Genomic DNA, 22,615 nt, shown 5'->3' on the forward strand with positions numbered 1-22,615 from the left:
AGCGATTCTCCTACCTCAGCCTCCTGAGTAGCTGGGATTACAGGCACACACCACCATGCCCGGCTAATTTTTTGCATTTTTAGTAGAGACGGGGTTTCTCCATGTTGGTCAGGCTAGTCTCGAACTCCCGAACTCAGGTGATCCTCCCGCCTCGGCCACCCAAAATGCTGGGATTATAGGCATAAGCCACCGTGCCCGGCCTGTGCAGGAAGTTTTAGAATGAAAAAGATTCTGAATTGATCCTTGCTAACTTTATTTCAGAAAGTGGTAAAAAAGCTGTGAAGTACAGACCCAGTGAAGAGATTGTAGATGTCAGATGTGAAGAACTGCGTGGTTTAATTCAAGTATGTGGAGATAAAAACTCACGGGTAACATAACCAGTGTAAACATAATTCAAAACAAGCAGCAGAATTTGGAGGATAATTTGTTTCATTCTCAGGAAAATGTGGAACTCTGAAACTGCTTTTGAGTGCAGGGTATTTCTGGGGCTTTTCCTGAAGTCTTGACCCATGTCTCTGACCCCTTATTTGAAGTTTGGAGAGCGGAACTGAGGACGGTTAGAGTATTACTACAGTTGTGGACACAGGAAAGGGGTTAGTCTCCCCCCACCACCCAGGAGTAAGAGGTGCTGGGCTGCTTGAACACAGACGTTTTAGAATTCCCTTCTAACAGGATCCGAAATCCTTCCTCGCTAAGGGGAGGGGAGGGGTGTTCGGGGGTGGGGTGGGACAGGAATTGGGGTTTGGGTGGGATTGTGGGATAAGATCGCCCTGGTGACGCGGAGCAGATCTGGACCAGAGCCTAATAAAGGTGGTGTAAATAAAGGTGTCATAAAAAACGGGGCGGGGCGCGCGGTTGTCAGGGGCGCAAGCGTCTCGGGGCTGCCAGAATGGCTCCCGCTCAGTGCGCGGCGCCAGCGCATGTCACGTCCCAGCTGCGCCTCTGGGTCCCACGGCCCCTCCTCAGGTTGGCAACTACTGTGGCTACTAGTCCAGGAGGCTCAGCCTCTGGGGTGGGCCCAGAACCCGCTCCAGCCGACTTCCGACCCTCTGGGGCCGACTGAGCCCTGGTTTTCCCGCTCCCCCAGTCTCCCACCCGAATCTCCCTTTGCGCTTACCCCCGCCCCCCGCCCCCACCGGCAGACCCGGGGGACTTTGATTACCTGGGGTCCTCTGCTTCCTCCCAGATGTCAGCTCCGCCTCAGGAATCGACTGAGACTTTGACCGAGACTTTGGTTCCATTCCTGGACACAGATTCAGCTGGAGAGCTGGCCCCGGGGCCAGAGCAGTTAGCGGCTGCACACCAGAATCTGAATGACAAGCTGACTTGGCAAGAAAGGCTCCCAGAGGTGGTCTCAGTGCTGGACTGGGATCAGAACCAGACCCTTGCTCGGCCTCCTCGCCTCAAAAGTAAGTTTGAAACTGCAGATCTAGATCAGGCGCAGATCATCAGGCAGATTAAATACTTTACTTGTTCCACCTCTAGATAGTCAGAATTCAGGCCGGGCGCGGTGGCTCACATCTGTAATCCCAGCACTTTGGGAGGCTGAGGCGGGCGGATCACGAGGTCAGGAGATAGAGACCATCCTGGATAACACGGTGAAACCCCGTCTCTACTAAAAATACAAAAAATTAGCAGGACTTGATGGCACGCGCCTGCAGTTACTCGGGAGGCTGAGGCAGGAGAATCGCTTGAACCCGGGAGGTGGAGGTTGCCGTGAGCCGAGATCGTGCCACGGCACTCCAGCCTGGGCGACAAAGCGAGATTCCATCTCAAATAAATAAATAAATAAATACATAAATAAATATAAAATAAATTAAAAAACAAAATAAAATAAATAAGATAGAATTCAAAAGCAACCAAGTTTACTGTTTTGCCCAACAACCTGAACAAAGATCTAGCTAAGCATCGGAAGCTTGCTAAGGTTGTTGTGTGGAACTCCACACCTATTTGTATCAAAACCTCAGTGTCAGAAACAAACTTTGCAGGATGAGTATTTAGATTCAAGTATGGATACAGTGTAGCCCAGCAGCCTGCCTCCAGAACTCCGGATGAACTCAGATGAGCCTCCAGGGCCCCCTGAGAGAGCTGGACTTTCTCAATTCCATCTAGAGTCTGAAACTCAAAATCCAGAGACCCTTGAAGACATCCAGTCCTCTTCACTCCAGGAAGAAGCCCCACAGCAGCTTCCACAGCTCCCTGAGGAGGCAGAACCTTCTTCAACCCAGCAGGAGACCCCAGCTCTGCCTTGAGGGGGTCCACTCTTCTTCAACAGAGCAGGAGGCCCCAGCACACCAGCTACCTGCCTCTGAAGAGATTGTAGCTCCGCCATTGATACGTCATGAGGTAAATGTTCCATTGAAAAGCTGGAGTGAAGCTCAGCACTCACACTTGCCCAATGTCACAGTCAAACCTGTGGATGTGCAGCTTGTGGTAACTCCAGAGCCAGGTAAGGAACTTATGTCAAGCCAGGAACAGGCAGCTGCTCAGCCTCCAGAGCGCGCCGAGGAGGTGGACTCTTCCTCAACCCAATTAGAGGCCCCAGCTCAGAAACCAGAGCGCCCTGAGGAGACGAAACCCTCTGCAACCCGGCAAGGGACCCCAGCTGAGCCTCCAGGTCCTCCTGTGGAGGCTGAACTTTCCCCCAGTGAGCAGGAGCAGCCAGCTCAGCCTTCTCAGTTTCCTGTTGGGGGTGGGGAGGTTGAACCTTCTGAGACCCTGCAGGAGGCCCCAGCTCAGCCACCAGAGTCCTCTACAGAGAGTGCAGTTCAAACTCCACCAAATCATGAGGTGACAGTTCACCCTCCAGGTGAGGATCAAGCTCATTACAACTTGCCCAGCATTACAGCATTACAGTGAAACCTGCGGATGTGGAGATTACCATAACTTCAGAGCCTACCAAGGAGGCAGAATCTTCTCCATTCCAGCAGGAGATCCCAACCCAGCCTCCAGAGGAGGTGGAACCTTCTGCAACCCAGGAAGAGGCCCCAACTGAGCCTCCAGGTCCTCCTGTGTAGTGTGCACCTTCCCCCAGTGAGCAGGAGCAGCCAGCTCAGCCTTCTGAGTTTCCTGGGAGGTTGAACATTCTGAGGACCAGCAAGAGGCTCCAACTCAGCTTCCAGAGTCTTCTATGGAGATTGGAGCTCAAACTCCACTGAATCATGAGGTGACCATTCACCGTCCAGGTGAGGATCAAGTTCCTTTTAACTTGTCCAACGTTACAGTGAAACCTGTGGATGCGGAGGTTACCATAACTTCAGAGCCTACCAAGGAGACTGAATCTTCTGAAGCCCAGCAGGAGGCCCCAGCTCAGCCTCCAGAGGGGTGGAACCTTCTGTGAGCCAGGAGGAGGCCCCGACTGAGCCTCCAGGTCCTCCTGTGGAGCCTGAACGTTCCCCCAGTGAGCAGGAGCAGCCAGCTCAGCCTTCTGTTTCTTCTGGGAAGGCTGAATCTTCTCCAGCCCAGCAGGAGGCCCCAGCTCAGCCTCCAGAACATCATGAAGTCACAGTTTCACCTCCAGGTCACCATCAAGCTCAGCATTCAGATTTGCCCAGTGTCACTATTAGGTCTCCAGACATGCAGCTCACTATAGCAACAGAGCCTACTGAAGAGGTGGGAACTTCTCCAATCCACCAGGAGGCTACAGCTCAGCTCCCAGGGCCAGGGAATGATGTAGAACCTTCTGCCACCCAGCATGGCGGCCCACCTCTGCTTCCAGAGTCATCGGAAGATGCTGGACCTTTAGCAGGTCAACAGAAGACTTCGGTTCAATCTCCAGAACCTATTAATAATGAGAACCCCTCTCCAACCCAGCAGGAAGCTGCAGCTGAGCATCCACAGACCCCTGAGGAGGCTGAGTCTTCTCCAGCCCAGCAAGAGGCCCAACCTCAGATTCCAGATCCCCCTAAGGAGGTAGAATCTTCTCCAGTCCAGCAAGAGTTCCCAGCTGAGCCACCAGAGCCCCCTAAGGAGGTTGAACCACCTGCAACCCAGCAGGCAAGCCTCAGGTCATCCTCCGAAGTCCACTGAAGAGGTCAGTCCTCCACCACAGCAGGAGATACCAGCTCAGCCATCAGAGCCACCTGAGAAGGTCGAACCATCTCCAGTCCTACAGCAGACCCCAATTCAGCTTTTAGAGCCACCTAAAGAGGTAGAATCCTCTCCAGTCCAGCAGGCAGGCCCTGCTCAGTCCTCAGAGGCCCCTGTGGTCGTAGAACCCTCTCAGACCCAGCAGATGGCCCCATCTTCACCTCCAGAGCTCCCCCAGGAAGTGGAACCATCTCTTAACTCAGCAGGGGGTTCCAGCTCAGACTCCAGAGCCCCCTATGGAGGCAGAACCTTCTCCAATCCAGCAGGAGGCCACAGTTCAGACTCCAGAGCCCCCTATGGAGGTAGAACCTTCTCCAATCCAGCAGGAGGCCACAGTTCAGACTCCAGAGCCCCCTATGGAGGCAGAACCTTCTCCAATCCAGCAGGAGGCCACAGTTCAGACTCCAGAGCCCCCTATGGAGGTAGAACCTTCAAGCCAGCAGCTGGTCCCAGCTCAGCATCCAGAGCCACCTAAGGAGGTTGCAGCTCAACCTCCAGTGCATGAGATGACAGTTCCAATAGCAGGCCAGGACCAAGCCCAGATTCCAGTGTCACCCAGTGTCACATTTCAACCTTTCGACCTGGGACTTACCATCACTCCAAAATCCACTATGGAGGCTGAGTATTCTACAACCCCAAGGAAGACTACAGCTCCTCCAAAACACCCTGAGGTGACGCTTCCACCTCCTGACCAGGTTCAGGCTCAGCACACAAACCTAACAGGTCATAGTTCAACCTTTGCACCTGGAACTTACCACAACTCCACAACCATGTTTTTTTTTCTCCAACCATGAAGAACTCAACTCAGCTTCCAGAGACACCTACAAAGGTTGCAGCTCAACCTGCAGCTCATTATGAGGTGACAATTCCAACACCAGGTCAGGATCAAGCTCAGCATTCAATACTGCCCAGCCTTTGGGCCTGGGGCTTACCATCACTCCAGAATCCACGACAGAGGTTGAACTTTCTCCAACCATGCAGGAGACCCCAACTCAGCCTCCTAAGGAAGTTGTACCCCAACCTCCAGTATATCAAGAGGTAACAGTTCCAACACCAGGTCAGGATAAAGCTCAGCATCCAATGTCACCCGGCGTTACAGCTCAACCTTTGGACCTGGGACTTACCATCACTCCAGAACCCACGACAGAGGTTGAACATTCTACACCCCTGAAGAAGACTCTAATTCCTCTCAAGCACCCTAAGGTGACACTTACACATCCAGACCAGGTTCAGACTCACCATTCAAACCTGACTCAAGTCACAATTCAACCTTTGGATCTGGAACTTACCTTAACTCCAGAATCCACTATGGAGGTTGAACCTTTTCCAACAATGCAGAAGACCCCAACTCGGCCTCCAGAGCTACGTAAGGAGGTTGTAGCTCAACCTCCTGTGTATTATGAGACATCCATGCCAACACCAGGCCAGGATCAAGCTCAGCATCCAACATCACCCAGCGTCACAGTTCAACCTTTGGATCTGGGGCTTACCATCACTCCAGAATCCATTACAAAGGTTGAACCTTCTACAGCCCTGATGACTACAGCTCCTCCTCCAGGGCACCTTGAGGTGACACTTCCACCTCCAGACAAGGGTCAGGCTCAGCATTCAAATCTGACTCAAGTCACAGTTCAACTTCTGGACCTGGAGCTTACCATAACTATAGAACCTACTATAGAGGTTAAACTGTCTCCAACTACGGAGGAGACCTCAACTCAGCCTCCAGACCTGGGGCTTGCCATCACTCCAGAACCCACTACAGAGATTGGATATTCTACAGCCCTGGAGAAGACTATAGCTCCACGTCCAGACCAGGTCCAGACTCAGCATCGAAACCTGACTGAAGTCACAGGTCCACCTACTGAGCTAGAATCTACTCAGGATTCATTGGTGCTGTCTGAAAATTATGCCCAAAATAAGGCTTTAACTGCACCAGAGGAACAGAAGGCCTCCACAAGCACCAACATATGTGAGCTGTGTACCTGTGGAGATGAGACGCTGTCGTGTATTGATCTCAGCCCAAAGCAGAGGCTCCGCTGAGTGCCTGTGCCAGAGCCCCACACCTACAATGGCACCTTCGCCATCTTGTAAGAATCACCTTTCCTCCACTGACCTCTGTGTCCTGCCTCACATAGCAGCCTTTTCCAGGAGGCCTTCCTGGGCCTTCTTTGTCTCCCCAAGCTATACTGACAACTAACTTTCTGCTTTCACCTCTGCCTGTAATCTCTTCTTTCTCCTCGTTCTCCTTTGCTATTAGGCCCCTTCTCCAGTCTTTTACTTGTGATTGCTCTTACTTGTTTTCTTATCCATTTTCATTTAGCCCCATCATATCATTGCTTAACCGCTGCTCTCCTCCCATTTTCGCTTCACCCTCTTCACAGCAGCCTGTCCCTCTCCCCATCTCAGTGATGATGCTCTAAATGGTTAAGAGTTGATTCTGGAGCCAGGCTGCCTGGGTTTGAACCCAGGGCTGTCATTTATTAGCTTGGTGACCCTGAGCAAGTTATTCTGCTCTGTGACTCAATTTCTTCATCTTTAAACTGGGGATTATGCTAGTTACCATTTCATAGGATTGTGAAATTTAGGTGAGTGCATATATGAAACACTTCATCAGTGCCTAGCATATGCAGGAGTGTTGGCTGTGAACATGATTACTCAGTCCTTGAGTTATGTCCAGAATTCATCTTTGTCCCTGGTTTTCTATATGTAGCATTCATTTTGTGTCCAACCCAAAACATGTGCTGTGAGATAGAGCTGCATCGCAATCACTGGGAGAGCACGTTAGAACTCAGTTCTACACTCTACCCTCGCAGTTACTGATTCAGTTGGTCTAGAATGGGACCAAAAATTTGCATCTTCAGTAATTTCCTAGGAGACGCTGGCCTTTGCAAGCCACTTCTGGAGAGTTTATCTGTTGACTGTGTGCGGGATGGTTTAGGAAGGGAGAGACTAGAGATGGAGACATCAGCCAGACAACGTTACACCATCCAGGTAAAGAGGGAGGGACAAGCTGACGAGCTGGAATCAATGGAAGTAAGAGTCAACTGGAGTCAAGAATGGGTGTTGACTACAGCCGTTTTTATTTGAAAAATAAAAATCCAGTTCCATGTTGCTTTGTTGCCCCATCATTGTATAAGTGAAGAAATTGCTTTCATGAAATATTAAAGCAATATAAAACCAAAAAAGAATTTATTATTAATATGATAGAAATTAATTATATTAATATGATTTGGATTAGTTCAAAGTTATGTATTAAAGGGGTAACTTCCTTTCAAATGGTGTGAAAGGATGTCTTTTATTTCTTCTGATATTGAACTGCCTTAGGAAAACAGACCTAAATTAGGAAGATGAGACTATTCCTTTTAATATTAGAAACTATATATAAAGATAAAAACTTCGAGCTCACAATCTAGGATTTGATGCGACTACAAAAGTTCATCTAATCAAGTCTACTGCTCTCAGGAAAAATTAATTCCGAAGTCTATCAAGATCTATAGTTGTATATTTTATTTATTAAAACCATGAAGGTGAGTCTCTAGGAGAGGTACTGGCAGGGTTAGGGGCTCTGGGAAGTTCAAATACAAGGCCAAAGATTTAGAGTTTAGACGAAAACTGTGTATTCAATGTTACTCTAAACTCTTCCTATTTATTCCTACTAATTTGACATCTAATAACTAATCAAGGCAATATTTTCCTTTTACTTTTCCTGGAGATTTATCCTGCAATAAAATACAGTCTATTGAAAGACGTACATTTCAACCACTACCATTTTTTTGCAGTTTATGTAAATTACAAATATAACTCGATTACATTTAAAATTTTAATAAAAATGATAAACCTCTTTGCTATTCATTTTGAAATATGATTAAAATTTTACCAGTAGAAAGTTACTAAAATTATATAGCAAATCTCTTTGTCTCTAGGAAAGATTAGTGTAAGAATTACTACACAGATCATAGTGAATCATCAGAGAGCAGTGGTTCTCAACCAGTGTGATTTTGCACCCAGGTGACACTTGGCAATGTCTGGAGACAGTTTTAGTTGTCACAACTGTGGTGTCCTCCTGGCATCTGGTGGGCAGAGGCCAGGAATGCTGCTAAATATCCTACAAGGTACAGGACAAACCCCCATGGCAAAGAATTATATAGTCCAAAGTGTCGATGGCCCTGAAGTTGTGAAACCCTGTCCTACAGAAATAAAGATCACTTAAAATAAGCATTTACTGAGCATTCGCTGTTTTGTATCTAATGCACCACATGTGCAATGTTAAAGTATAAATCATAAGCCAGTATCTTCCACAGTGAGATTTCTTTAGTGCATAAAGTATTGAGGTTATGTTCCATCCTATATAAATTAGAATCAATGCAAGTGATAAATGTTCTGAAAGAATACATATTTTTTTCTTCTTTGGCTTGTGTCTTTTTTGGTAGGAATCTTGGTTGCAATTTGCTGACAGAACTGAGCTTTGGAACATTTCAGGCCTGGCACGGAATGCAGTTTTTACACAAGTTGTAAGTGAAATAGAAGATGAATACATGTAAACAACTATTTACATAAGGTGTAAGAACCTCATACAATTATTGGTTAGCTGGGTATAAGCCCATTATGAATTCTGAAAAGTATGTCTTAAATCCATTCGTTTTTTCAAATGGGGAAACTAAAGTACGAAGAGGCCAAGAAACTTACATAGTTTATATATGACCTGCCCTGCTTTTCCTAGTTCTGACCGTTGGCATGGGCAAGAAAAGTCATGAAACAAGTGACCCTATTGGCACAATGGTCTCAACACACCAAATGTATGTTGGGGGCTGGGCTCCTTTGTTTTGGGTCAAATCTTTCTAGTAAACAGAACTAATTTGCTTCAGGAAACATTTGCTATGGTGAGATATATGCCCACTGCATTTCTTTCGAAAGGCAAGTTGCCAAGGGGAGCTGCCAGTAATTTTGTGACCGATATGACACTGTTCTCGGGTGTTTGTAAGTTGAAACAGTATATTTTATTGCATTACAAAAGTTTGTAAAAAAAAAACAAAAACGAAAGGGCCCCAGCTGTGGTGGAATGATGATGAATAGAGCCTCAGCGTCAGGGCTTCTCACTTGCACAGTCCTGGGAGGCCTTTGGAAATCTTTGTATTCATACTTTTCCATGTTTTTATTATTAATAGGTAAGGTTCAGGCCCCATAAAATCCTGAAATCACCCTGGGTTCCAATAATTACAACTTTGAATGAAGCCTCTATGTTATTGACAAATACTGACCAGCCGAGTTAGCAGTGTGGTAGGGTCAGTCTATCTTGAATCTGAAACCCATCCCAAGGACATAGCAATAGCTTATTAGCGGACTTAACTGGGGTCCACTGGCCCAGCACAGTAAAGCCAAACCATACCGAGGTTTTGCAGTGGGAGAAAGGAGCACATTGATTTGCAGGGCGCCAAGCAAGGAGGACCAGGCAGTTAACAATGAAAGTCCCCCTCTGAATGGTAGCAATAGTCATATCTCTTACAGATGAAATCAGGAATGAAATGATCTATGGAAAACCAGCAGTGGTTGATAATCCTAAATGTTAAGTATGTACATATTTTTTCCCTGACTTTAAAGTGCTTCTCCTTCATTTACCTACACAGGTCCAGACTGAGGGCTTATTTTAAAAAATTTTCTTACTTGCTTCATTGGTTCTAACAATACAAGCTCCATAATTTTGGAAACTGAATGACTCTGCAATGTAGAAAGGCTATACCTTGGCCCGGTGCGGTGGCTCATGCCTGTAATCCCAGCACTTTGAGAGGCCGAGGCGGGCAGATCACAGGGTGCCCGGGCATTTGTGAACACTGCCAAAGAAAAAAAAGCTCAGGAGTCCAGCCCCAGGGGAGCTGGAACAGCCTCACATGGTGCAGGGGCCAAGAAGTTAGCCAAGAACCGCTTCATCTCCCACCCCCCATCAAATGATGCCAAGGAGACTAACTCCAAAGAGGACTGATGTAAAATGCTTCTGCCCAGCATGGGTGTTCACTGCACAAGACCACTTGGCCAAGGGGGTGAGTGGGGCTGAAAATCCTGCTCATGCTCCATGCTGAGCCACATACAAAGTCTCCCCGAGACATTGTGGGGCCCTTCCGGACAGACATGGGGAGCTTCTGAAAGTCCCTCATGCTTGGAATTATTTTCAAGACCCCAGGTATGTGGTCTGCAGTGGTTCTAATCACTGTTATTACGGACTGAGGTACTCATTTAGTCCTAATAAGACCAGAGAAGTACATTGTGAGAGGTGTGGGAACGGCAGCATCACTCACTGTCTTGTCCATGTGTTTCCCCGGAGGCATTTTCAGATTTCTGCCATGTAGGAGATGCTCATGGCGAACTGAAACTCAGGTACATTGGAGGATTCATTGCTGTGGCCAGAGAAAGCAGAAGACATGCAAAATGCATATTTCCCTGTCTTCCAGGATAGCTTTTTCTAGTTAAGACAGCCACTCTGGCTTAGGGATATGTACAGAACTCCCAGTGCTACACGCGTGAAAAACATGGCACAGAAACCTCACAGCAAGGAGTCTTCCAACAAGGATGACATCTTTCACAAGGATGTGGAGTAAACGACAGAGCCTTCATGGTTCCCATCTAAAATGAGGAGGGGGTGAAAAGTTGAATTGCTCCTTTCAAGAATCAACAACGTTGGCATTTTAATTCGTATCCCAGGGGCAGCGAAGCCCCAACAGAGAAGACTCAAACCAGAAAGTCGTCTGGCTGCTGAGCGGGAGGAGTGTGAGGTCCCCTGGGAGGACCTCAGGCCTCAGGCCTCTGCAAACTTGGGAAACCGCTGCTGAGGTCCTTCCAGCTCCACGGTCCCCAGGCTGGTGACTGATGGGGGAATATGGAATCCAGCTGACCACCAGAGCCTGCATGTCTGCTGCTAGCGGGGAGGAAAGGATGACTTCTACCTCCTTTCCATATTCCAAATTTCACATGACTGCATTTTTTTGGCAGCACCTTGCTGGCAAGGGAGACTTGTGGTTCCTGGGCTTCCGGCACCTGCACAGAAAGGGGTGAAATGAGTGTCACAAGCAGCCACCACTCTGCAGCACACCTCCACATCTAGGTGTGGTGGGGAGCCCCACTTATACTTGGAGGTGTCCTGGCACCCTACCCACTTTTTGGTAGGCGTTTGGGTGTCCAAGTCTTTGCAGAAGAAGCAGGCAGGGAGTCTATGGTGGAGTAACGTGGTGGAGAGGCCTGGAGAGGTGTCATGCTAGCTGGGCAACGGGTGACACGCAGTCATCCCCTCAGTGCACTCTGGATGTGCTCTGTGGCTCCCTGCAGGCCTGCGGATCCACCAGGGGGCTCCGTTCCTTCTGGTCCGAAGCTGAAGAAGCGGCTGCTGCACCAGAGAAGTGCATCTTGATGAAGGTAGAAGCGCACGGGGCCCGCAGAACCGCCTAAGGCATCTTCAGGTGTGGGCTGGGAACTGGCAGGCTTTCATTTCTGCTTCATTCCATGGCCAAAGCAAGCCACACGGGCAAGTCTGAAGCCGAGGCAAGAAAGTATCCTCCACCCACAACGAAACCATGGCAAGCAGTAGGTACAAAGAGGGCTGAGGAATTGAGGCCAATAGTTCTATCTATCCAAGTGAGTGAGGAGCCCTGCTTTGGGGATTGCACAACCTGGGTCTGCTCTTGCTGTGGTGTCTGTCACTGTAGCAGGACGAGTCACAGACAGAACTCCTCAGACATCAGATTAAAGAAGGAAGAGGTTTTTTATTCGGCCGGGAGCGTCGGCAGACTCGTGTCTTAAGAGCCAAGCTCCCCGAAAAAGAAACTCCTAGCCCTTTTAAGGGGTTACAACTCTAAGGGATCTACATGAAAGAGTCATAATAGATCAAGTAAGCGTGAGGAACGTGACTGGGGGCTATATACATCAGCTAACAGAACAAAAAGTTTTACAGTACTTTCTTATACAATGTCTGGAATTTACAGATAACACCAGTAGTTTTGGTCAGGGGTTAATATTATTATTATTATTTTAGCCACCAGGGCCAGGTGGTGGTGCCAAGGTCATCTAGCTATTTATCTTACTTCTGTTTCCCAACTTTTTGCTTTCTCCCTTTTCTCTTGTCTTATAAACTAGGGAAAAGGGGAGGTTGGGGAGAAACTGAGAAGGACAACAGGAAAAGTGGTGGCCTCATACCATATCACTATGAACATGACAACACGGATCGCCATCAGGTCAGGGACCCTGACAAGGCAAGAATCATGTCCTCCTCTGCACACAACCCCACTCCCTTCCCCACCATGCCTAACACCAAGCCCGGCCCTCAGGGATGACTCAGGAATATTACTGAGAGCATTTTAGGCCATTCCTTCATTATCCACATGTGACTTGTTGATAAAGATAGTAAGTTCCTCTTCAAGTTCACCTTTTTGAATAAAAGGGATTTATTTAAATATTTCTTTTAAATCTCCACAGCTTTTCATATCTCACACTAACAGATCTTTTATTCTACTAATAATTCTTTGTTAAGCCCAAGTAGTTGTTAAATGGAGTAAAAGAGTGAGTATATTTTGTGTTCTTATATTATAACCAAGGCCTATCTCATTTTTTCCCTAAGTCTGTCCAGACATGCCTGAACATGCCCAGGCATGTCCCAGCTTGCAGCCTATGCCCCTTCCTTATTTGGAAATGTTATTGCCTTCCTAGTTTCCTGTAAAAAATCCCCTCCCTTCCTTTGTTCCCCATTGTGCCTTTACCTGTTTAGGAAAATTTCAAGGTTTTAGCCAGTCGGGATCAGTTTAGATTGTGAGGTCCAGCTCCAACCAGCAGAGGTAGGACACAGCAGTAGAAGCCCAGTGCGTCAGGGATAAAAACTCCTGCCTTTATTTGTTCAGTGTGCTCTCGTGGCAGTCCAGCTTCCGAGAAGCACCCTTTCTGCAGAACGTAAATTTGCCTTGCTGAGAAAATTATTTGTCTAAGTGCTGGTTCTTCTTTGCGGCACTGAGGAACAAGCATTTGTTTGCAACACTTGTTATGAAATATAGACTGGGCCAGGCGCGGTGGCTCACACCTGTAATCCCAGTGCTTTGGGAGGCCGAGGCAGGTGTATCACCTGAGGTCAGGAGTTCAAGACCAGCCTGGGCAACATGGTGAAACCCCATCTCTACTTAAAATACAAAAATTAGCTAGGCATGGTGGCGTGTGCCTGTAATCCCAGCTACTCGGGAGGCTGAGGCAGGAGAATTGCTTGAGCCCAGGAGGTGGAGGTTGCAGTGAGCTGAGATTGCACCATTGCACTCCAGCCTAGGCGACAGAGTGAGACTGTCTCAAAAAAAAAAAAAAGAAAGAAATATAGACTTATTTCCTAAAGATCAGCACATAGTGCTAAGTATTTCCCCTGTAAGCTGTAAACAGACTCTGCCATTTGAAACTGGGATCTGTCCCCAGATCTGTCAGACCACCAAATCTTGTGTCTACTGCTGCCCTCCAGAAGAAAGGGTTTATACAGAGCCAAACACCAAGGCAGGTTAGTGAAATTTCTCTAAAGGCCATTTAAAGCTGAAAAGAGGCTCACCACCTGAAATGCCCTAAGAGGAAGGCTGTCCAGGGATCCAGATGGACTTAAGAACAATTTTTTTTTGACACAATCTCATTCTGTCTTCCAGGCTGGAGTGCAGTGGTGCAAACTTGGCTCACAGCAAGCCCGAAGCTCCTGGGCTCAGGTGATCCTCTCACCTCAGCCTCCCAAGTAGCTGGGACTACAAGCACATGCCACCATGCCCAATTTGTTTAAAGATTTTTTGTAGAGACGGGGTCTCCCTCTGTTGCTCAGTCTAGTCTTAAACTCCTGGACTCAAGCAATCCTCCTGCCTCTGCCTCTCAAAGTGCTAGGATTACAGGCATGAGCCAAAGCACCTGTCCTCTTAAGGACAATTTTAAGAACAGTGAGGCTCACCGTCAGAGCCCCTGCTGCTCTACAAAGCCCCTTGGCCCATCTCACCAGGACAAAAGCAAGAGCAGCCCCAGATGTTTTGCTTTAATGGCCATCTTTCTCAGAAGACTTTGCTCTTTAAAGGAGAACCACCTAGAACTATGATTAACTCTAAAGAATGCCACCAGCACTACTGAATGCCAGGCATGGGCCTCATGGGTGAAGAGTGTATTTTAGAGCAGTGATTCATGGTAAATTATCTCCCCCAGCCCCTAAAATTGACTATTCAATGTCAAACTATCTCAGGCTCAGGCCGACAAAAGTGGAGGTGTGAAGAACCTAGGGTTGTTTCAAAGTGTCTTTGTTACGGTATATGTGGAAGATTTTAGAGCTTGTTGTAAAAACATGATGACCCATTGCTCTCCAGGCTGGGTGAGGGATTGCCTTTGTAGATTACAAGAGGATATTATGCAGCAGTTTTTAAAAATGAGGCAGACTAGGCCAGGTGCGGTGGCTCACACCTGTAATCCCAGCACTTTGGGAGGCCAAGGTGGGCAGATCACCTGAGGTTGGGAGTTCGAGACCAGCCTGACCAACATGGAGAAACCCTGTATTTACTAAAAATACAAAAATTAGTTGGGTATAGTGGCAGGCACCTGTAATCCCAGCTACTTGGGAGGCTGAGGTAGGAGAATTGCTTGAACCCCGGAGGCGGAAGTTGCAGTGAGCCGAGATAGCGCCATTGCACTCCAGCCTAGGCAACAAGAGCAAAACTCCATCTCAAAAAAAAAAAAAAAAAAAGTTGGGGGGGGTGGGGCAGACTGGGGCAATCTGTCTCCCAAATACATAGGTGCTGTTAAGGGAGTAAAGCAAGATGTAGTAGGGTGTGTATAGTATGCTACTCTGTGCTGTGCATTAGCTGTACAGAACTGTGTGATCCGATACAGTAGCCACTAGCCACATATGGCTACTTACGTATAAATTTAGGCCAGGCAAGGTGGCTCATGCCCGTGATCCCAGCACTTTGGGAGGCCAAGGTGGGAGGATAACTTGAGGCCGCACAGCCTGGGCAACATAGTGAAACCATTTTTCTACAAAAAAATTTAAAAATGTAAACATTGGCCAGGCACAGTGGCTTGTGCCTGTAATCCCAGTACTTTGGGAGGCCGAGGCAGGTGGATCACCTGAGGTCAGGAATTTGAGACCAGCCTGCCAACATATAGTGAAACCCTGTTTCTACTAAAAAATACAAAAATTAGCCAGGCATGGTGGTGCACACCTGTAGTCTCAGCTACTTGGGAAGCTGAGGCAGAATCACCTGAATCCAGGAGGCAGAGGTTGCAGTGAGCTGAGATAGTGCCGCTGCATTCCAGCCTGGGCGAGAATGCAAGACTCTGTCTCTCAAAAAAAAAAAAAAAAAAAAAAAAAAGTAACCAGACATGACGGTGTGCATCTGTAGTCCCAGCAACTCAGGAAGCTGAGGTGGGAGACTAGCTTGAGCCCAGGAGGTCAAGGTGGCAGTGAGCTATGATTGCACTATTGCACTCCAGCCTGGGCAACAGAGTAAGGTCCTATCCCAAAAAATAAATTTAAATTTAAATTAATACAAATTAAATACAGTTTAAAAGTCAGCTCCAGCTGGATGTGGTAGCTCACACCTATGATCCCAGCCCTTTGGGAGGCCAAGGTAGGAGGATCACTTGAGGCCAGGAGTTTGAGACCAGCCTTGCCAACATGGCGAAACCCCATCTCTACTAAAAATACAAAAAATTAGCCGAGCGTGGTGGCGGGCGCCTGTAATCCCAGCTACTTGGGAGGTTGAGGCAGGAGAATCACTTGAACCTGGGAAGCAGAGGTTTCAGTGAGGCGAGATGTGCCGTTACACTCCAGCCTGGGCAACAAGAACAAAAGTCCGTCTAAAAAATAAAAATAAATAATTTTAAAGGAAGATTTGTCAGAGGATCAGAATAGAACATACTTTATTTAACAGCCTGTTAGTTTAATTTATAATTTGCAAATATTGAGACAGATGGCCTGTGGCATCCATCTGTCCTTTTGCCCTGAGCTGCATATCCAGACTTGACTTATAGGCCCCAGCTTGGGTTTTCCAGTTCTTTGAATAGGTAGGAATCTACCCAGGGCTCATGTTTTTTCCAGCCGTGGGGCTGGGGTGGAAGGTCCCTCTGGTACCCCTTTGAATGCTGCAGAAACCAAATTTCCAGCATGTGGTCCTGGGCTATGGAAACCTCTCCTTCTGCCTGGGACTCTCACTCTCTTGAGACAAGTTCATTCAGGTCATCTGAGGCCCCTGAAGATTTTTGGCCACAAATGGTTCCTCATAAAGTGGTGCCCCCAGGATGTTCAGCCTCCCTCCAGCCCCTGCAGGCTTCCTATCCCAGGGTGCCATGTGCTGCTGCCCTGCTGGGAAGAGAAGTCTGGAGGGGCACAGGGCAGCACTGCCCACTTAGAAGCCCCTTGTCCTTTCTTTCTGTCAGATCCTGCCGCCCTGTTCCAGAGGGAAGAGTGGTCTGTCAGTAACAAAATTTTTTCTGTCTTGCCCCGTTTTTGCTACAGTTGGTAGAAATTCGTCCCAGACTTCTTTGGTAACTAATGATGGTGGGATGTTGTGGCCTTCACTGGGAGGAGACAGGTTGTCAGGTCACCATTTCACAGATGGTTGACCCGATGCCAACCAAAACAGGCAGGTCTCCTTTGGGTGCAAGTGACAGAAACCCAATTCAAACTTGTTCTGTGAGTGGGGACATTTCTTGAACCTCAGAATTGAAGGAAGGGGAAGGGTGTGTTTGGGTCCCAGAAAGGGTGCACCGTGGGACTAGAATCCCATCCAGACTCTACTCCCTCTTCACAGAGGCTTAGCACCTCAGATGGGCTGTGTACTCTGGCCCAGCACCCACAGGCTTCCTGTGAGAAGCTGAGCAGCTTTACTTGCTTCCACTTCCAAATGTAGTGACTGGCACACAAGCATTCCTATGCCTATGGGCGAGTGGCGGGGGACAGGGCCCTGGGACTGGCAGCCCCCGCTAAAGCCCCATGAGGGAAGGAGTTCCCCCAAAGGCAGTGCTGTTCTCAGACAGGAAGGGAAGAGTCAGTGCTCTCCACTCTGTCCCGCCTGGCCATTTTCCTCACAGATGTCACCTGTCCTTCCAGGCCCAGCTGCTATTTCTGCCTGATGTTTGGCCAATTTGCATGGTTAAAACCAGTGTATTTCCAGGAGATGGATGATGTTACAGAACTGGGGTTCCAGAAGGCTGGGGTGGCCCGGCATTCCCACCTTCTTTAGAACACAGAGAGCTATTAGTTAGACAGGGCTGAAGCGTAGGTGGCGAGGAAGAGGAGGCTCCTACTGCAGACAGTCTTGTTCTATGGGTCCTCCCAGAAATTCCTGAGCCAGCTGGAACCCGGGGTCAGAGAGGGATGGGAGAGAGGTAGGCTATGAAAGGGGATGCGAACACACCTTCTGGAGCCACTGTCTTCCTTGATGGGACCCTGAGAGGGGGCTTAATGGGCAAGGATGGAGCTTCCTGCTTCCCGAGGCTCAGCGACACCTATCTCTGAGGGGCCCTCCTGAGTTAGTGTGGGGTAGTCAGTTGTTGTTTGCCTGAAATTCTAATTTAACAGGGGATCTTGTAAATTTTATTTGCTGAATCTGTCAGCTCTGGAGGTAGGAGGATGAGAAAAGCAAAAGAATGGCCCCAAGCTCAGGCCGCTGTGGAGTGAGACAGAACAAGAGACCAGAGAGGAAACAAGCCCACCAGGGTAGCCATCTTGTCCAAGCAGAAACCGCCTGACACCTGAAGGCAGTGGATGGAAGAATTCAGGCCTCTGCCCCCTCAGCAGCATACACCTAGTTTAGGGGAAGGACATACCTTCCCTCAGTGACAGAAATTGTCCCAGATTTTCAGTCTTTACAATCTATACATCTGACAAAGGACTAATATCCAGAATCTACAATGAATTCAAACAAAGTAAGAAAAAAAAATCCCATCAAAAAGTGGGCTAAAGACATGAATAGACAATTCTCAAAAGAAGATAGACAAATGGCCAACAAACATATGAAAAAATGTTCAACATCACTAATGATCAGGGAGATGCAAATCAAAACCACAGTGTGATACCACCTTGCTCCTGTAAGAATGGCCATAATAAAAAAAATCAAAAAACAGATGTTGGCGTGGTGCGGTGATCAGGGAATATTTCTACACTGCTAGTGGGAATGTAAACTAGTACAGCCGCTAAGGAAAACAGTGTGGAGATTCCTTAAAGAACTAAAAGTAGAACTACCGTTTGATCCAGCAATCCCACTACTGGGTATCTACCCAGAGGAAAAGAAGTCATTATTTGAAAAAGATACTTGCACACACATGTTTATAGCAGCACAATTCACAACTGCAAAATCATGGAACCAATCCAAATGCCCATCAATCAACGAGTGGATAAAGAAACTGTGGTATATGTATATAATGGAATACTACACAGCCTTAAAAAGGAATGAATTAACAGCATTTGCAGTGACCTGGATGAGATTGGAGATTATCATTCTATGTGAAGGCCAGTGGAGGAAAGGCCAGAGGGCTAGCAATGAAGGGGATTCTGGGCATTGCTCTACATGGGGGACTCAGCAAGAACTGCGTCATGTGTGTGGAGAAGTTACTGAGTGTGAGGCAAGAACCATGTCTTTTTTCTCCACAGGGTAGAATGGAGGTTGCACTGTTCGGGCCGGCCACTCTCCTACTGGCTGACAGGATGCTGCCTGGGATGAAACAGGGTGCGTGTGCACCACGGAGTCAGTCCAAGACTCCTGTTCTCACTCGGGGATTCTTCATTTCTTCTTCCTATTGCCTCCACTTCATGTTATTTTCTTCCCTTCCCATTTACAAGTAAAACTGACCAGAGCCCCAGGAATAAATGGTTTTCTTGGCTTCCTCCTTGCTCCCATCTGGACCCAGTCCCCTGGTTCCTGTTGGTCATTTGCAATCCAAGAGGACCGCAATAAACAAATCTCTATTTTTTTTGAAATATTAAAGCATTCACTCTGCAAAGAATGTGTCAATTTATTCATTATTAATTCTATGTATATTTGAGTACATAAGACAGTAGGAGTGTACTAGGTATGAGAAGGAAGATAAAACAAGTATTTTTCTTGAGGTGTTCATAATCTAGGTGGAGAAGGAGAGACATCCACAAACATTACAAGAGATTATTAAATGTATAATAAAATCCATAATTATTGCTTTGAAACAGTATTGGCATCCAAAAATTCCTCCGAAGAACAATTTTTGAGGTAAAACAGAAAGCTCAGAAGTAGGCAATGGGTGGGGCTAAGGGTCTGGTATTGGGGTGGAGAAAGTAGTGATGGAATGGAGAAATAGTGGCAGATGCCAATGATTTGGTGGTAATTTGGGAGAATAGGCTAGGATCTAGATGATTAAAAAAAAGGCTTCTCTGAACAGGATCTGGTTTGCTTGGAGGGTGCTGATGTGGAGTAGAACATGTTTAAAGAAAAGGCAAAGGCAGAAAAGCGACAGTTGAAGGAATATCCAGCATACAGCCACCATCAGTAGTGTCTGACCAAGCTGGGATTTTATCTCGGACCCCTCATTTCTCTACCTCTGAGCCTTAACTGCTTCTACGATAAAAGGAGAGATTTGACTATTCAGTAGTTCCCAGACTTTTGTTTTTCACAGGTCATAAAATGTAAAAAAAATTAAACCTGAGATTTTAACTTTTTAATTATAATATCCAAGTAAGAACATTAAAGCAACTATATTTATCCAACTATCCTCTATTTATCAGCATCTTTTCATAAAGGGAGGTCATACTTGTAGGAGAATGGAGTGGAATCTATTTTATTTCATGAAATTATTAAAAACCTGATTATATTTTCCATATTGTCCTCATTTTGTAGAGTAGGGGTGGAAACTTTATCACAGCATGGGTCTGAGGACCATTATTTAGAAACCACAAGAGACTTGTCCTGCAGGGTCTCATCTGGCTTTGACATTCCAGGATTAAAGTAAAGAGCAGTAGGACCCACTTTCCCTCTTGTGTTACTGAAACTGCCTTTACAAAAATTATGACAATTCTGACCTAACTGACTCCATCTTGCTTCTAACCTCCAAGCTGTCCTTGCTCATTCCTGGGCACAGGCCAAGCTGACTATGGGAGGAATTTAGTTTATTGTTTAACTTTGAAACAAAGATGATAGTCCCTTCCTAAAACAAATCACCTCCTTGCTTGGGAATCAGACCTCCCTTGTAAGACTAACAAATTAGCCACAAGATTAGATATTATAGCTCAGGAATTATGCAGCCAGAGGCCACAAGATTTCAAACCTACCCAATTGCTCCTATAGATAGCATTGTTGTAGGCTGGGCACAGTGGCTCATGCCTGTAATTTCAGCACTTTGGGAGGTGGGTGGATCACTTAAGGTCAGGAGATCAAGACCAGCCTCGCCAACATGGTGAAACCCTGTCTCTACTAAAAATACAAAAATTAGCCGAGTGTGGTGGCAGGCACCTGTTACCCCACCTACTCAGGAGGCTGAGCAGGGAGAATCGCTTGAACCCAGGAGGCGGAGGTTGCAGTGAGCCAAGATTGCACCACTGCCTGGGCAACAGAGGGAGACTCTGTCTCAAAAAAAAAAAAAAAAAAAAGATAACTTTGTTATAGTCTCAGCAATGCACCAAGATTTAACAGTCGCTCCTTGTCTGAGATAATGCGCCCCGGAGTTCTTTGTCCTACCTCCAAGACAATTAAGGAGAGCAGACACAAAGGTGAGGTTAGAATGAAAGTTTAATAAGCGAAAGAAGAAAGCTCTCTGCCAGCAGAGAGGGAGTCCCGAACAGGTGCCCCATGAGGCTGGTGTCCAGGGTTTTTAAAGACTGGGAAGGGGAAGGAATGTGCTTAGTTGCCCCAGGACCAATCACGAGCTGAAATGATGATTCCTAGATGCTGCTTAGCTTGGCCCAGGACCTATCAGGAGCTGAAGTGAAAGCTTGGCCCCGGACCTATCAAGGGCTGAAGTGATAATTCATAGAGGCTAAACTTATAGTCCAAAAAGAGAAGTAGAGTGTCCACTGGAACCCACTGGAGCCCACTGTACCCATGCCCACAAAAGGAGAAGAAACTTTGTCCTGGGAGCCCGCTGACTATACAAAGGACAAAGACATTTCCATGCCAGGGCTTGTTCCTTTATATGAGTGAGATGGAAGTTTGTTGAAGTTTTTATCCAAATGGACCTGAGGTTTTTCTATCTGTGCAGCCGTGGGCATGTCTCCAGGCACAACACCTCCAGGCCTGTTCCCTTATCGGTGCCTGTGGCTTGAATGTTTTCCCAGGCTGCTTTTTATGTTATGTGGGGATGAGGCACCGACCTGTGGGCCAGGAGCTCTCTGGGGACCCTTCCCTTGTTATCTACCTAAGGCAAGCTAACTAACTCCTTTCAATATTACTATTGTAAAACCTAAGGGCTGGGCGCGGTGGCTCATGCCTGTAATCTCAGCACTTTGGGAGGCCGAGGCCGGCGGATCACAAGGTCAGGAGATCGAGACCATCCTGGCTAACACAGAGAAACCCCGTCTCTACTAAAAATACAAAAATTAGCCGGGTGTGATGGTGGCGGGTGCCTGTAGTCCCAGCTACTCGGGAGGCTGAGGCAGGAGAATGGAGTGAACCCGGGAGGCGGAGCTTGCAGTGAGCCGAGATCTCACCACTGCACTCCAGCCTGGGTGACAGAGCGAGACTCCATCTCAAAAAAAAAAAAAAAAATACCTAAGATTGGCGTTCTAGGTATTTTTCAGACCCTGTATTCTGATGGACCAGCTGGCACCACTCAGATTGGCAAACTGGCTCATCTGGTCTTGTGGCCCCCAACCAGGAATTCACTCAGCACAAGAACACAAGCTTTGACACCCTATGATTTCATCCTTGACCCAACCAATCAGCATTTCCCACTCCCTAGCCCCCTGCCTGCCAAACTATCCTTAAAAAACCCTAGCTTCCAAATTTTCAAGGAGGCTGATTTGAGTAATGATAAAACTCCAGTCTTCTATTTAGCTGGTTCTGTGCTTATTAAACTCTTTCTCTATTTCAATAATGCTCTGAGTAAATCGGCTTTTCTGGGCAGTGGGTACAATGAACCCATCAGGTGATTACACTGCTCTACCACATAGCTGATTATGACACCTACCCCTCTCAGACACCATCAGCTCCAGTTTGGACCTATTCTTTGATTTTTTTTTCAAAATTGATCTCTACTTCTCACTCAAACCTCCCATCTCCCACATCATCTGACCTCTACAAGTACACGTGCACAATTCACCAGAATCACGTAGGACAACTAGGAAATTCTTTTTAAGGATTTCATGCTAGACTGTTAATAGCTTAGTGGGTCATACTTTTATTTGAATATGTTAAACTCCTTAAAAAAAAAAAACCCTCTGAAGTCAAAAGATTGCATCTTTCACGGTTATTTCCCACAAGCTCAGTAGGTAGTGCTAATACTTAGTACCCTAATCTCCATCAGGAGTGAAGATGAAACTGGCTGCTATAAACATGTCCCCACCCTTTCATGCTGTCAGGCCATTTTGGGA

General features: G+C 47.1%; 1 protein-coding gene across 7 annotated transcripts; it reads left to right on the forward strand.

Annotated features, from left to right (window-relative positions):
- The first annotated feature begins 862 nt into the window (after positions 1 to 862).
- On the forward strand, positions 863 to 19,059 carry LOC129017454 (leucine-rich repeat-containing protein 37A-like). Of its 7 annotated transcripts, XR_010124765.1 has the most exons (7): positions 884 to 966; positions 1,187 to 1,409; positions 8,520 to 8,600; positions 9,714 to 10,264; positions 10,416 to 11,962; positions 12,208 to 12,474; positions 17,677 to 19,052. XR_010124765.1 is itself a non-coding variant. In XM_054458061.2 (6 exons), exon 1 carries the CDS (start codon positions 5,065 to 5,067, stop codon positions 6,127 to 6,129), a length of 1,065 nt encoding a protein of 354 aa, XP_054314036.2. In that variant the 5' UTR covers positions 4,403 to 5,064; the 3' UTR covers positions 6,130 to 6,176; positions 8,520 to 8,600; positions 9,714 to 10,264; positions 10,406 to 11,962; positions 12,208 to 12,474; positions 17,677 to 19,052. The 7 variants fall into 7 exon arrangements, 1 of the variants encoding a protein (XP_054314036.2); XR_010124764.1 differs by having other exon boundaries at positions 863 to 966; positions 9,714 to 11,962; XR_010124767.1 differs by lacking the exon at positions 17,677 to 19,052 and having other exon boundaries at positions 886 to 966; positions 10,406 to 11,962; positions 12,208 to 12,521.
- The last annotated feature ends 3,556 nt before the right edge of the window (positions 19,060 to 22,615 follow it).

This window comes from Pongo pygmaeus, chromosome 19 (assembly GCF_028885625.2).
Source record: "Pongo pygmaeus isolate AG05252 chromosome 19, NHGRI_mPonPyg2-v2.0_pri, whole genome shotgun sequence".
NCBI lineage: Eukaryota > Metazoa > Chordata > Mammalia > Primates > Hominidae > Pongo > Pongo pygmaeus.

Coding starts and splice junctions, on each gene's coding strand:
- LOC129017454 (XM_054458061.2), top strand. CDS start 5,065: ATGCAGGAGACCCCAACTCAGCCTCCTAAGGAAGTTGTACCCCAACCT.